This window comes from Anolis carolinensis, unplaced genomic scaffold (genome assembly GCF_035594765.1).
Source record: "Anolis carolinensis isolate JA03-04 unplaced genomic scaffold, rAnoCar3.1.pri scaffold_10, whole genome shotgun sequence".
Classification (NCBI taxonomy): domain Eukaryota; kingdom Metazoa; phylum Chordata; class Lepidosauria; order Squamata; family Dactyloidae; genus Anolis; species Anolis carolinensis.
The window spans coordinates 5,966,792-5,981,072 of record NW_026943821.1 but is presented as its reverse complement, the minus strand read 5'-3'; the positions used below and the strand labels follow the sequence as shown (position 1 = coordinate 5,981,072).

General features: G+C 39.1%; 1 protein-coding gene across 1 annotated transcript; it reads left to right on the top strand.

Annotated features, from left to right (window-relative positions):
• Positions 1–3,514: 3,514 nt before the first annotated feature.
• Positions 3,515–5,521, top strand: LOC100564946 (adenosine receptor A1-like). Its single transcript, XM_062962536.1, has one exon. It carries the CDS (start codon positions 3,578–3,580, stop codon positions 4,628–4,630), a length of 1,053 nt encoding a protein of 350 aa, XP_062818606.1. The 5' UTR covers positions 3,515–3,577; the 3' UTR covers positions 4,631–5,521.
• The last annotated feature ends 8,760 nt before the right edge of the window (positions 5,522–14,281 follow it).

Below are 14,281 nucleotides of genomic sequence, written 5' to 3'. Positions count from 1 at the left end.
AAACCGACAGGTGAGTCAGGGACACTTTATACAATACTTGCTCATCAGTAGCACCATTTTCCAAGGCACACGTTTGTAGTTTTCCAGACTTGAAAGGTGATATGAAGTGGGATGCAGCTTCCAGAATCTCCCATTGGTCACGCTAATGGGGGATGATACAATCTGTAATAATAATAATAATAATAATAATAATAATAATAATAATAATAATAATAAATAATACATCACACAGTCCTAAACTTGGGAAGTGTTCGACTTGTGATTCTGTGATATGAAATCCAGAATATAAATCTCGTTTGCTATGTCATACTCTGTCTTTATGTCAATAATAATAATAATAATACAGTAGAGTCTCACTTATCCAACACTCGCTTATCCAACGTTCTGGATTATCCAACGTATTTTTGTAGTCAATGTTTTCAATACATCATGGTATTTTGGTGCTAAATTTGTAAATACAGTAATTACTACGTAGCATTACTGCATATTGAACTACTTTTGCTGTCAAATTTGTTGTATAAAATGATGTTTTGGTGCTTAATTTGTAAAATCATAACCTAATTTGATGTTTAATAGGCTGCTCCTTAATCTCTCCTTATTATCCAACATAGTCGCTTATCCAACGTTCTGCCGGCCTGTTTATGTTGGATAAGTGAGACTCTACTGTAATAATAATAAATACATCACACAGTCCTACACTTGGGAAGTGTTCGACTTGTGATTCTGTGATATGAAATCCAGCATATAAATCTTGTTTGCTATGTCATACTCTGTCTTTATGTCTATAATAATAATAATAATAATAATAATAATAATAATAATAATAATAATAATAATAATAATAAATAATACATCACAGAGTCCTAAACTTGGGAAGTGTTCGACTTGTGATTCTGTGATATGAAATCCAGCATATAACTCTCATTTGCTATGTCATACTCTGTCTTTATGTCAATAATAATAATAATAATAATAATAATAATAATAATAATAAATACATCACACAGTCCTACACTTGGGAAGTGTTCGACTTGTGATTCTGTGATATGAAATCCAGCATATAAATCTCGTTTGCTATATCATACTCTGTCTTTGTGTCAATAATAATAATAATAATAATAATAATAATAAATACATCACATAGTCCTATACTTGGGAAGTATTCGACTTGTGATTCTGTGATATGAAATCCAGCATATAAAGCTCGTTTGCTATGTCATACTCTGTCTTTATGTCAATAATAATAATAATAATAATAATAAATACATCACACAGTCCTACACTTGGGAAGGGTTCGACTTGTGATTCTGTGATATGAAATCCAGCATATATATCTCGTTTGCTATGTCATACTCTGTCTTTATGTCAATAATAATAATAATAATAATAATAATAAATACATCACACAGTCCTACACTTGGGAAGTGTTCGACTTGTGATTCTGTGATATGAAATCCAGCATATATATCTCGTTTGCTATGTCATACTTTTGTCTTTGTGTCAATAATAATAATAATAATAATAATAATAATAATAATAATAATAATATATCTCCAAGTTTTGCTTCCATCTCACTTGCATTTTGGTTAATTTCACTCCAAATTTGGACAGTCAGAAACTAACCTCACAGAATCACCTTATCTATGGGCCATGAAGCAATGGGAAGGTTAACACAACTTTCACAAATGAAAATAAAATTGGTAGTGGGGAATGTGACAAGAAGAATAGGACATTTCAATATGTATTGGCCTTTGAGATTCGGTGAGGGTTTTTCCTTCATTGCCAAAGTTGGAAAATGTCTATTGAAATCCTGCTGCTTTGTGACTCTACCATCAGTATTTGGATTTCTGTTGTGCTTCTTCATATAAGTTGCTTTGAAGCATAGGACTCTTGTTCTACAATTCTAATACTTCAAAGCAACTTATATAAATATTTTAAATTATCCTTCTGCTGTGCTTTTAGATACAAATCATGGAAAGGACAGGGAAAGAGGGGGGAAGACATTGGCCAGTTATTTATATGTGTATGCAATGTTTTGATCTCTCATTGTAAGACAGTTTTCTATCGTCTTATGAATATAGAAGTAGGATTTCTAGACTGAGAACTGGAGGCTGTTCCTGTAATTTGAAGAGTTGTAAAGTAGTGGATATTTCAGTAGGAATGGCTTGCAACTACCCTGTTTCCCTGGAAATAAGACATCCCCAAAAAATAAGACCTAATAGAAGTTTTGCTGAATTGCTAAATATAAGGCCTCCCCCGAAAGTAAGACCTAGCAAAGTTTTTGTTTGGAAGCATGCCCGGCTCCCGCCAAACAAAACACCATAGCATGCAGGATTGGTAAATGTACATAATAATAATAATAATAATAATAATAATAATAATAATAATAATAATAATAATAACACAGCAAACAAGATAGATATGCTGGATTTCATATCAAAAAATCACAAGTCGAACACTTCCCAAGTGTCTAGGACTGTGTGATGTATTTTCGGATGATGCGCGCAGATCCCAGTAGGGTGGCCTTTTGCAGTTGGCAGATCGTAATTTTGTCAATGATAATAATAATAATAATAATAATAATAATAATAATAATAATAATTATTATTATTATTATTATTATTATTATTTTATTTTTATACCCCGCCTCCATCTCCCCAGAGGGACTCGGGGCGGCTTACATACCAGTTGTATATGGAAATAATGGTAGTAACAAGAAATTCTTGACAGGAGTCACAGTTTGTCTGGTTTAGTTATGTTGGTTTGTGATAACAACTACTGTACAGTATAGAATCAATGTTCATTTTTTTTGTTCAACAATGAATATGACTTATTATTATTATTATTATTATTATTATTATTATTATTACAGTAGAGTCTCACTTATCCAAGCTAAATGGGCTAGCAGAAGCTTGGATAAGCGAATATCTTGGATAATAAGGAGAGATTAAGGAAAAGCCTATTAAACATCAAATTAGGTTATGATTTTACAAATTACGCACCAAAACATGTTTTACAACAAATTTGACAGAAAAAGTAGTTCAATACGCAGTAATGCTATGTAGTAATTACTGTATTTACGAATTTAGCACCAAAATATCACGATGTATTGAAAACATTGACTACAAAAATGGCTTGGATAATCTAGAACGTTGGATAAGCGAGTGTTGGATAAGTGAGACTCTACTGTACTTCAAAGCAACTGATATAAATATTTTAAATTTAGATACAAATCATGGAAAGACTGGGGGAAGACGGGGAAAGACATTGGCCAGTTATTTATATGTGTATGCAATGTTTTGATCTCTCATCGTAAGACAGTTTTCTATCGTCTTATGAATATAGAAGTAGGATTCCTAGACTGAGAACTGGAGGCTGTTCCTGTAATTTGAAGAGTTGTAAAGTAGTGGATATTTCAGTAGGAATGGCTTGCAACTAGGTAACCTGCTGAAATCTCCTCTTGAAATTGTCCCATCTTATTCCACAGATATCTGGGGATAATGTGTTTGCAATCTCCAAAGGAATGAAGCCCACAGGAGAAGAACGTTCTTCCTAACAAGATGGCCAACATCCCATAATGGAAGCCTTTGACAATTCGTCCTCCAAGAACCTCTGCCTCAAAGCATCCAACGTGACCTCCTCCCCGGTCCTCAACATCCCCTACTTCCTCTGTGAGAACCTGACCTCTTTGCTCTCCATTGTGGGCAACCTTTTCATCTGCGCTGTCATCTTGCAGAACCGGAAGCTACGTGCCGTTGTCACCAACTACTTCCTGGTCTCCTTGGCCATGGCGGACTTCCTGGTGGGGGCCGTGGCCATCCCTTGCGCTCAGTTCACCGAGTTGGGTTTGCCACGACACAGGCCACACCTGTGCCTCTGGATGCTCTGCACGCTGTTGGTGTTTACTCAAGCCTCTGTCTTTGGCCTGTTGGCCATCGCCGTGGAGAGGTACATCTCCATCCTGAGGCCTTTCCAGTATAAGTCCCTGATGAGTCCTCGCAACTCACTCTTGGTGATCATGGCCTGCTGGGTCCTGGCCATCGTGATCGGCCTCCTGCCCCTGATGGGGTGGCACAACCCACTGCCGGAGAGTGGGGAATGCTTATTCAACAGCATCATCAAGAACACCTACATGGTCTACTTCAACTTCATGGCCTGCATGCTGGGCCCTTTGTCGGTCATGATGGTGCTGTATGGGCGGATCTTCTTGGAGGTCAAGCGCCAGATCCGGAAGGTGGCCGAAGGAGAGGTGGACGTCAGCGCTCAAGAGCGGCGCCGCATCATTGTCCGCAAGGAGCTGCAGACAGCCACCTCGCTCTTCATTGTGGTCTTCTGCTTCATCGCCTGTTGGTTCCCAGTCCACATCCTCAACACCATCATGCTCGTCTGTCCCTCCTGCTACATCCCCAGCCAGGTTGTGTTGAGCACCATCATTCTCTCCCACGTCAATTCTACCATCAACCCCGTGATCTACGTCTTCCGCATGAGATCCTTCCGGAAAGCCTTCGAAAGCGCCTGGTCTTGCATCTGTCTGTCCACCACCGTGGGGGTGCTTTCGGGATCCGATACCATACCGTCCAACGCGTCGGAAAGCCCAATCTTTCGGAATACCTCTCTGCCAGGGAACTGACTTCCATGATGTCTGGATGTAAGTTTCCAGTTGAGAGAATCCATAACATTCACCAAAGCTGAAAAACACAGGAGGATTTGGTGTCCCTGATCTGAGATTATATCACGAGGCTAGCACTCTTTATTGGATTAAAGACTGGATTAAATTGGAGAAGAAAAACTTATTAATATTGGAAGGTCATGACTTAAGGAGTGGATGGCATGGGTACCTATGGTACGAAAAGTCAAAAATGGAAAAACAATTCGGAAATCACTATATCAGGTCAGCCCTTTTCAGAACCTGGGAAAAATACAAAAAATATTTTCATTCCAAAACTCCGATCTGGTTATCACCATTAGAAGCCAACCACAGAAGGCTAATGGGCTGGTTAAAATGGCCCACATACCCTGTTTCCCCTAAAATAAGACATCCCCAGAAAATAAGACCTAGTAGAGGTTTTGCTGAATTGCTAAATATAAGGCCTCCCCCGAAAGTAAGACCTAGCAAAGTTTTTGTTTGGAAGCATGCCCGCTAAACAGAACACCAGAATATGCAAGATCAGTAAATGTACGCACCATAGAGTGTTGTACATGGAAATAATGGTAGTAACAATAAATTCTTGGTAGGATTCACAGTTTGTCTGGTTATGCTGGTTTGTGATGACAACCACTGTACAGTATATAATAAATGTTCTTTTTTTTTTTGTTCAACAATAAATGTGAATTCTTCTTCATGGAAAAATAAGACATCTCCTAAAAATAAGACCTAGAGCATCTTTGGGGTCAAAAATTAATATAAGACACTGTCTTATTTTTGGGGAAACACAGTACAAAGAAATTTTGTTGGTTGAAACAGGGAATTTGGGAACACCTAAATTAAAAGAGCTGGATGAAATCCAAAGGATAAATAAGAATATATCGTGGTATCATTATATTCAACTAAAAGAAGCCTATAAAAAAGATAAAATTGTAGGATTTGATGTGGAGCTGGGGTTTTGGGAAAAACTCCTTCAAATAGATAAAAAAAATATTTCCATACTATATAACAAATTATTGAACTGGACAACAGAATCAGAGGAAATTACCAATTCGATGATTCAATGGGCTAAAAACATAGGAAGATCGATTTTAATACAGGAATGGGAATCAATCTGGTGGGTTAAAATGAAATACACCTATTCCACAGATCTGAAGGAAAACTGGTTGAAAACCATACATAGGTGGTACCTTACACCAAAAAAAATTAGGACAAATGTATTAAAATGTCAACGCAAGCTGCTGAAGGTGTAAAGAACAAACAGGTTCCTACATCCATATGTGGTGGAGCTGTAGGAAAATTTAAAAAATATTGGGAAATGATCTTAGAGGAATGTAACAAGATTTTAGGAACACAATTTGAACTAAAACCCGAGCTTTTCCTGCTAGGACTAGATGACCAACAGGATAAAGTTGATTCTAATACAGACAAACTTTTCACCTTTTTCATCACGGCAGCTAGAATGGTAATTGCCAAACACTGGAAATCCGAAAAACCAATGATGAAAGACTGGTGGGTCGACAAAGTGACCGATATAAAAGACATGGACAAATTAACTTTTTTGTTAAAGAAGAAGGATGGCAGAATAGTAAAAGAGACAAGACTGGTCTTGTTTGGAGGACTATTTAAAGAAATAAAGACACTGTAAATAAATGGATGCAGATGAAGACAGAAGAGAAAGAAACTAGAAGTACAAAGATCGGAAGTCAACACCCTCCCCTTTCCTATTGTTAAAATGCAACAGACAGATAGGTAATCCCAAATCTGCAACAAGTAAGGCCGGATGCCTTGAGTGAATCTGCACATTTCTCTCGTGTTCTTACAAAATTGACTTTGCTTCTGCCACACATGGAAAGGTCAATTTCCTGTGGAAGGGTTCCCTCCTTCCACATTTAGGGAGCAAAGTATGCCTTATTATTTGGGATGTTCCCTTGTTGAGTTGGAAAGCTTTTTCCTTTTATACAGACTGGATAAGATGCTTTGAAAAGTCCCTTTTTAAATATGTGCGCATCATGTCATTTATAAATGTGGCCAGTTTGTTAATTCTGTACTTCCATTTGCTATTTAGGTAGATTACAGACTTACTAGATACCGCCTGATTGTCAAGTCTGCATATTGTGAAATTTAGCTGTCCTTTACTACTGATTCCAAAATGTTTACTTATGAATTTGCTGTAGGATCAGGTTCTGGGGTTTTAAAGGAAGGCCTTCGGTTTCATCTTCAGTGTGGAGTTTATCATATCTGACTGACTTGATAAGGCCAAGTAACCCATGTGTGACGTTCAGAATCTTTCAGGGAAACATAAGAAAGACATTTCTATTGTCTTTTTGCTAACAGGCAAACACCTTTTTACTCAGATAAACTTTTGGCAATGGAACATGCTTGCTAAGGAAAGAGATGGGCATTTGTATTTTAAAATAGTCTGTGCTTTTCATTTTAAGTTTCAAAGTGTTTCAGACTGTTAATGCTTTTATTCCATTTATGCTTCATTTACATCTTGTACACATAGCCTGAAGGTAATTTTATGTATGGTGTTTTTAATAGTATTGTACATGAAACACTGTGTACCATATGAAAGTAAAGGTGTCACTATCTCAGCCATCTAGGTGGACAATTTCACATTTTGCAAGTCCGGAGCAGAGGTGCTCCACCTGTAATTTATTGCAATCTGTCTTAAGATTCACCTAGAATAAAGGTGGGATATAAATTAAAATATTGAAGGCTTTTATGGCCGGAAAAACTGGGTTGCTGTGAGGTTTCTTGGCTGTGTGGCCATGTTCCAGAAGCATTCTCTTCTGACATTTCACCCACATTTATTGTTATTTATTTATTGTTATTGGGCTCATCCCTGTGTAAGCCACCCCGAGTCCCTTCGAGGAGATGGAGGCGGGATGCAAGAATAAAATAATAAAATAATAATAAATAATGATAATAATAATAATTTTCTCTTGATGTTTCATCCACATCTATGGCAGGCATCCTCACAATCTCTGAGAATGGCTGCCATAGATGTGGGAGAAACATCAGGAGAGAATTCTTCTGGAATATGGCCATACAGCCTGGAAAACACACAACAACCCATTCACGCTTGCCTCAAACAGACAAAGAGGTTTTTTCTCCCACCCTGGACTTTCCACAGATATATAAACCCCACTTGCCTAGTTTCCAACAGACCTCATGCCTCTGAGGATGCCTGCCATAGATGTGGGCAAAATGTCAGGTGAGAATGCATCTGAAATATGGCCATACATCCCGGAAAACTCACAGCAGCCCATATTGTAATATGTCAGAGCAATTCTTAAGTTGGAGAAGAGTTTCAATATCAGCAGGGCGTCCATTACTCATTTTGAATATGTGCAGGCATGTTTTTATTAAATGATTCCTACCCCTGACATCCAGTGTCCATCTGACATTGTTTTAACCAAATCTGCTTTTGTGAGGTATGGAAGGGTAGGAATAAATCATTATCGTTCTCCCCTTGTCTCTCGCTGATTTTCTAAACTGGTGTCTATATGAGCAACTGTATGAAGATTCTCCACAAGAGGTCACTGCAAGGCTTTCCAAAAATTCAAAGTTTTACAGAGAAAACTGAGCATCAGTGACACTGGCTGATGAGTCCAATCCCGGGAGGAAAAAGCCTATTTAATTCTCTAGTCATGCCATGAAAATGGAAAATTGTTTTGTAGACATCCTTTCCTTACAGCTGAGCATGTTCTCTTTCAAAAAAAGGCGGTGTTCAGCTTGATCTATATATATAAAAGGGTAATGAAATTTCGGCCTAGGACAAAACAACAAAACTACACATCCCAGAAACACTAAACTTGGCAGCACAACTCCTCATCCATGCCTCTACGTTCATACAACAAAAAGAAAAAAAAATAAAGTCCTAATTAGAGGGAGAGGAATAATTGTTTTTATCCAATTGCTGCCAGTTAGAAGGCTAAGCTCCACCCACTTGGTCCGCTGTCAGTTAGAAGGCTAAGCTCCACCCACGTGGTCTCCTAGCAACCCATTCAGCCCAGGGCCACTTCAATCAGGCCTCTTCCACACTGCCTATAAAATACAGATTATCTGATTTCAACTGGATTATATGGCAGTGTAGACTCAAGATGAGCACCAACCCCAACAGTCAGACACAACTAGACTTAATGTCAGGGGAAAATGTTTACCTTTTACCTTAACTACCACCAATTTCTCAATACTTTATTTCCCTTACCACCATACTTCGCCACAGCAACGCGTGGCTGGGCACAGCTAGTATATGATAAAAAAAGCAAATGCAGAGGTTGGGAATATTTGAGGAGACAACAGCCCCAAGATTCCCTGGCTACCAGCTTTTGCTGCCAGCATCTCTTTGACCTGTCAGGGTCAACTCTGGAATTTACAAAGCAAGAATAGATGAAAGGCTCCTGAGCATATGCAAGGTATTATAACAACTACAGGTTGTATACGAGGTAGTTAGAAGGGATTGCTTTTAGCTCAAAGGGTGCCAGTTTTAATGAGATCTTTGTACCCTTTTCCCTGCAAAGAAGATATGGCTGTTGGATTAGACAACTCCATATTTCTAGATGGAAGCAGACAGATCGCTTTGCTCTGGAGACATGGATATTTCCCTTGATGTGCAAATGAAGCACTCTGGAAAAAGGTTGCAATTTAGAATCTTCAGCATTCAATATCAAATCACAGCATCATTTTACTGCCAGGTTTCTTCTCATCTTGGGTTATTAATGAAGCTTGCACACTTGCCAAGAATTGTCAGACTGTCTTTTGACAATAATGCATTCGAACGAGAGCTGGTCTTGATTTGCATCCCATTAAGAACAGGCATTTCATCTTCTGAGCAGGCATTGTGATGGCATTTGTTGTTCTTCATTCAACTCACTTGCTTGTATGGTTACTTTTGTGTGCACAACAAGGAAACTCAATGAAAGGAAAGAAGAGGAAGAACTTATTTGTGGTCTTCGTTGTTTACACTCTGGGAGCAAAAAGTATCCTAAACTGGGTTCATCTCAATCTTTCTGTATCATCAATCCATCAGCTACCCAAGGGGTTTATTGCATGTCATATTATGTATGTAAGCAAAGGGTGCTTAAAATGAATTAAATCAACCTCATGTATCATCTCATTTTGCACATCAACCAAGAGGCCAGCCAACCCTTTGTTGCTGCACGTCTTCAAGTGGTTTCTGACTTATGACAATCCATTATGGAGTTTTTGGGGTTGGGAGTATGTGACTTGCCCAAGGTCCCTCAGTGGATTTCCATAGCTGAGCAGAGAATTGAAATCTGGTATCTGGACTAACAATGCAACATTCAGACCACTAAACAATGCTAGGGCCATCTAGTCGAACCCCTTTGCCATACAGAATAGGAAAACTAAAGCACCCATATTTAAAGACCTCCAAAGATGGTGATTCCTCTTGGTTAGTCATGCTACCAACTGTTCTTGGCAGAGTTGGAATGATAGTAAAATGTAAGCAATAAAAATTACTTTTTTCTTTAATGAAGCTGTAAGTGACATTTAAAAAAGAACAGATGGGAATGAAATCATTTTTCAGTGCAAAAAATTGAGGGGTTTTTCATTTTAAATGTTAAGGAACCTTGTGACAAACATTTCAACGGGAAAGGTTTAATACCCTCTATCCTTCCTAAGGCTGATTGGTAAACAAAACAAAACAAAACAAAAAACAAACCTCAAAAGCAACAAGTAACATATTCCTTTTTAAGGAAAGTGAGAAGTAATGGCAACAAAGATTTCGCAAACAGTGCAACGAGTAATAGTAACATCTATTTCTTTTATATTTCTTTCATTACCTCATGTCTCCTGATCATCCCAACCTGACACCCTCCTCTTTTTTCTTCCTGAATTAATAATCATCAGGACTCTGCTGTCTCCCCATTTCCTGAGCAGAAGTTGTTGCCTCTGCAAAAACCTGACGCGTTGAAATCCGAGCCCCGACATGTGCTGAACTTGAGCTGCAATATTGAGCTTGATCTTCTTGGCTGGATGGATACTCGAGGGTGGGCCATGACATCGGAGGGGGTTAGGAAAGAGGAGCAGTTGGGTCTCTGATATATTCACTGTCCCTTGCATTGATTTAAATCTGAAACAGTCAAGGTGGAATTTACATTGTGCAAAAAGTATAGTTGTTAGACATTAGGGAACACATAATGAAGATTGACTGCAGTAAAGATACAAGGAGGCTGATGCACAATTTGTTGTAGATCATGGCAACAAGAAGTCCTGCACTTTAATCTTTATAATATTTATCTTTTACTTGTCTTTCAATATAGATCAGTTAGCCCTTGATCTTCGTTTCTCGAAGTTAAACATGTTCAATTCCTGAGGAGTGGCCTAAAGAACTGGGTATGTTTAGCCTGAAGAAGGCTAAGAAGGAGCATATTTATATATTGAGAAGGATGTCCTTATGGAAGATGAAGCCAGTTTGTTTTCTGCTGCTGCAGAGTGAGAAAAAGCAAGTAAGGAGAAACATGATTAGAGACTGTAAATGAAGACCTCCTTTGGAGGTTTCTAAGCAAGGGGTTGGATGACCATCTTTCAGAAGTGCTTTTGTTATGTATTGCCTGACTATATTAGATGGCCTTTATTGATTCCTTTGAATTTCCCGATTCTAATTCACATGTGTCCCTTTGTACAACGATTAACTTAACTAGGTTTTCCCAAGGGTTACTTTGAATTTGGTGTCATTCCGGATCTCTTCATGGACTGCTTGCAGTCTCAATTGATAGCGATTACACTTGGTTTGCCTTCAAGATCCAAGGGCCACATCTTCAAAGGCCAGGATGAAATACGGTTGAAACCTTGCAACCTTGGCTATGTCACCTTGAGTTCCAGGGAAGGTAGATAAAAACTTGTCCTTATTTCTACTGAAATTAAAACACCTTGGGGTACCCCATGAAGCCTGGTACTTTCCCCTGGTAGGAATCTTTTGACATATCCATCTGTCCCCATATAAAATTTCCCCCACAACGGGCAGTGTAAACTGATTGCCCCCTTGGGAGTAATTGATACTTCAAGTAAATTTGTTTTTGAGCAAAGCTGCAGCTCCGTAAAACATAACTGTTCAGACTCACGAGGCAGTAAAAGGTTTGTCCTGGTATCAAAGCAACACAAAGTCACTTTCACAAGCTGGGGAGGATTAGGGTTTCAGTGGGAACAACAGAAGAGAGAAAGTCAGTTGGGATTGAAGAATGAGCTCATGGTGATGGGCAAAACCAACAAGGAAGAATAGACACAAGGCATATTGCTCCTCACAGGAGTAAAAACAGACTGGAAAACATAAAATTATGGAGAGTGCCCCAAAATTAAAATATAAGTTACTGTTTCCATTTCAAATGAGTGCAGAATTGTTCAATATGCAAAAGTGGGAGAAATTCTTATTCTTCATTAAGAAAGCTACTTGACTAATAAAATAGAATGAAACACATATGGTTATCTTAAAAGATCTAAAGAGAGAAAATCCTGAACATTTCAAGTTCATATGTGTTTTTGTCAGAGGTACAAGCACAATTTCTTTTAATTTTGCTCCTGAATTTTCAACAGGATAGTGGAAGTTTTTAAGTATCTGAAGATTCTTTTTAGGAAAACTAGGAAGGGGAAAAAACTAAACACACCATTGCCTTTGAGCTAATCTATCAAGAAACATCTTTGTAGTTGCTACAGTGTGCCTTCAAGTCATTTCTGACTGTGACCCTAAAGCAATCCTATCATAGCATTATCTGGGGCTGAGAGTGTGTGATTAGCCCAGGGTCATCCAGTGGGCTTTCATGGCCAAGGAGGGATTTGAAAGCTGGTTTTAAGAGTCATAGTTCAGCACTCAAATCACAATACCATGCTGGCTCAAGAAATATCTATCACCAACGTATTTATTCAGGACCTCTCAGGAATAACTGTGGGAACCAAAGCCCTTTGGCACTGTATTATTTGCTGGATCCAAATATAAAAGAAGGTTCTGCTGTTGTAGTAAATAAGAGGTTCAGATTTATTTATCATGTCAGAAGCGAACCAAGGGTAGAGTTGTAATGTATTTAAAAACACAAACTTGGCATTACACTAAATGTCCTTTGACCAGTAGCTGACCACTTGGAGTGCCTCTGGTGTTGGTGTAAGAAGGTCCTCCATTGTGCATGTGGCAGGGATCAGGCTGCATGGTAGTCAGTGATCTGTGGTTCTCCACACTCACGTGACGTGGACTCCACTTTGTGGCCCCATTTCTTAAGGTTAGCTCTGCATGTTGTGGTGCCAGAGCACAGCCTGCTCAGCGCCTTCAAAATCACCCAGTTTTCTGTGTGCCCAGGAGGGAGTCTCTCCTCCGGCCTTAGCCACTGATTGATGTTCCAGGTTTTAGTCTGCCACTTTTGGACTCTCACTTGCTGAGGTGTTCCTGCGAGTATCTCTGTAAATCTTAGAAAACTATTTCTTGGTTTAAAGCATTGGTGTGCTGGCTGATATCCGAACAGGGGATGGGCCAGAAATGTCACTGCCTTGGTCCTTTCATTGTTGGCTGCTACATCCCAGCGAATGTCAGGTGGTGCAATACCAGCTAAACAGTATAATTTCTCCAGCGGTGTGGGGCGTAGACATCCTGTGATAATGCGGCATGTCTCATTAAGAGCCACATCCACTGTTTTAACGTGGTGAGATGTATTCCACACTGGGCATGCGTATTCAGCAGCAGAGTAGCAAAGCGCAAGGGCGGATGTCTTCACTGTGTCTGGTTGTGATCCCCAGGTTGTGCCAGTCCGCTTTCGAATGACTGGGCCAGAGAAGCAGATGGCGGAAACGGAAGAACAGTCTGCCTGAGGGCAACGTGCTTGCTCCATCAATTTTTAACGTTTACACAAATGATCAGCCACTGCCAGAAGGGACAGAAAGTTTCATCTATGCTGACTATGGTGCCATCATTGCTCAAGCAGGGAGTTTCGAAATGGCTGAGCAGAAGCTCTCAGAAGCTTTAGGTGCTCTTACTGTATATTACAGGGCAAACCAGCAAATTCCTAATCCATCTAAAACACAGATGTGTGCCTTTCACCTTAAGAACAGACAAGCATCTCGAGCTCTGAGGATTACCTGGGAAGGAATCCCACTGAAGCATTGCAGCACACCAAAATACCTGAGAGTTACCCTGGACTGTGCTCTTATTTACAAGAAGCACTGCTTGACTATCAAACAAAAAATGGATGCTAGAAATAACAGGTCAGATGCATAATAGAGACAGAAGAAGATGGGAGATATGGTTTGTTTTTCCCCTGCTTTATTTTGTCTTTAACCACAAAGGATTTTTATGATCTGAAGATCAAGATTCAATTGTGTTTTTTGGCAACTAATGTCAGTGGAATAGGGCTCTTTCCAACCATCACTGCTATCCACTAAACCTGCCCCTAAGACTATGCCAGCCCTCCAGTTCGTTTTAAGATGGCATATAGGGTTACAGGAAAGACAGGTGAAGAACAACTTTAGAATACAGTGAACATGTATCTTAGATCTTGACCCAAACATAACATTTAAGAGTTGGCGAGACCCCAGCAACTCTTCTCGCCATAAGTCTCTTATCACCTCTAGTTCCATCAAAATGTCACCAATCAAAACAGTCTATGCCAGAAAATAAGCAATCCA

What these genes read in the sequence shown, in the direction of transcription:
- LOC100564946 (XM_062962536.1), top strand. Translation starts at nt 3,578, where the DNA reads ATGGAAGCCTTTGACAATTCGTCCTCCAAGAACCTCTGCCTCAAAGCA.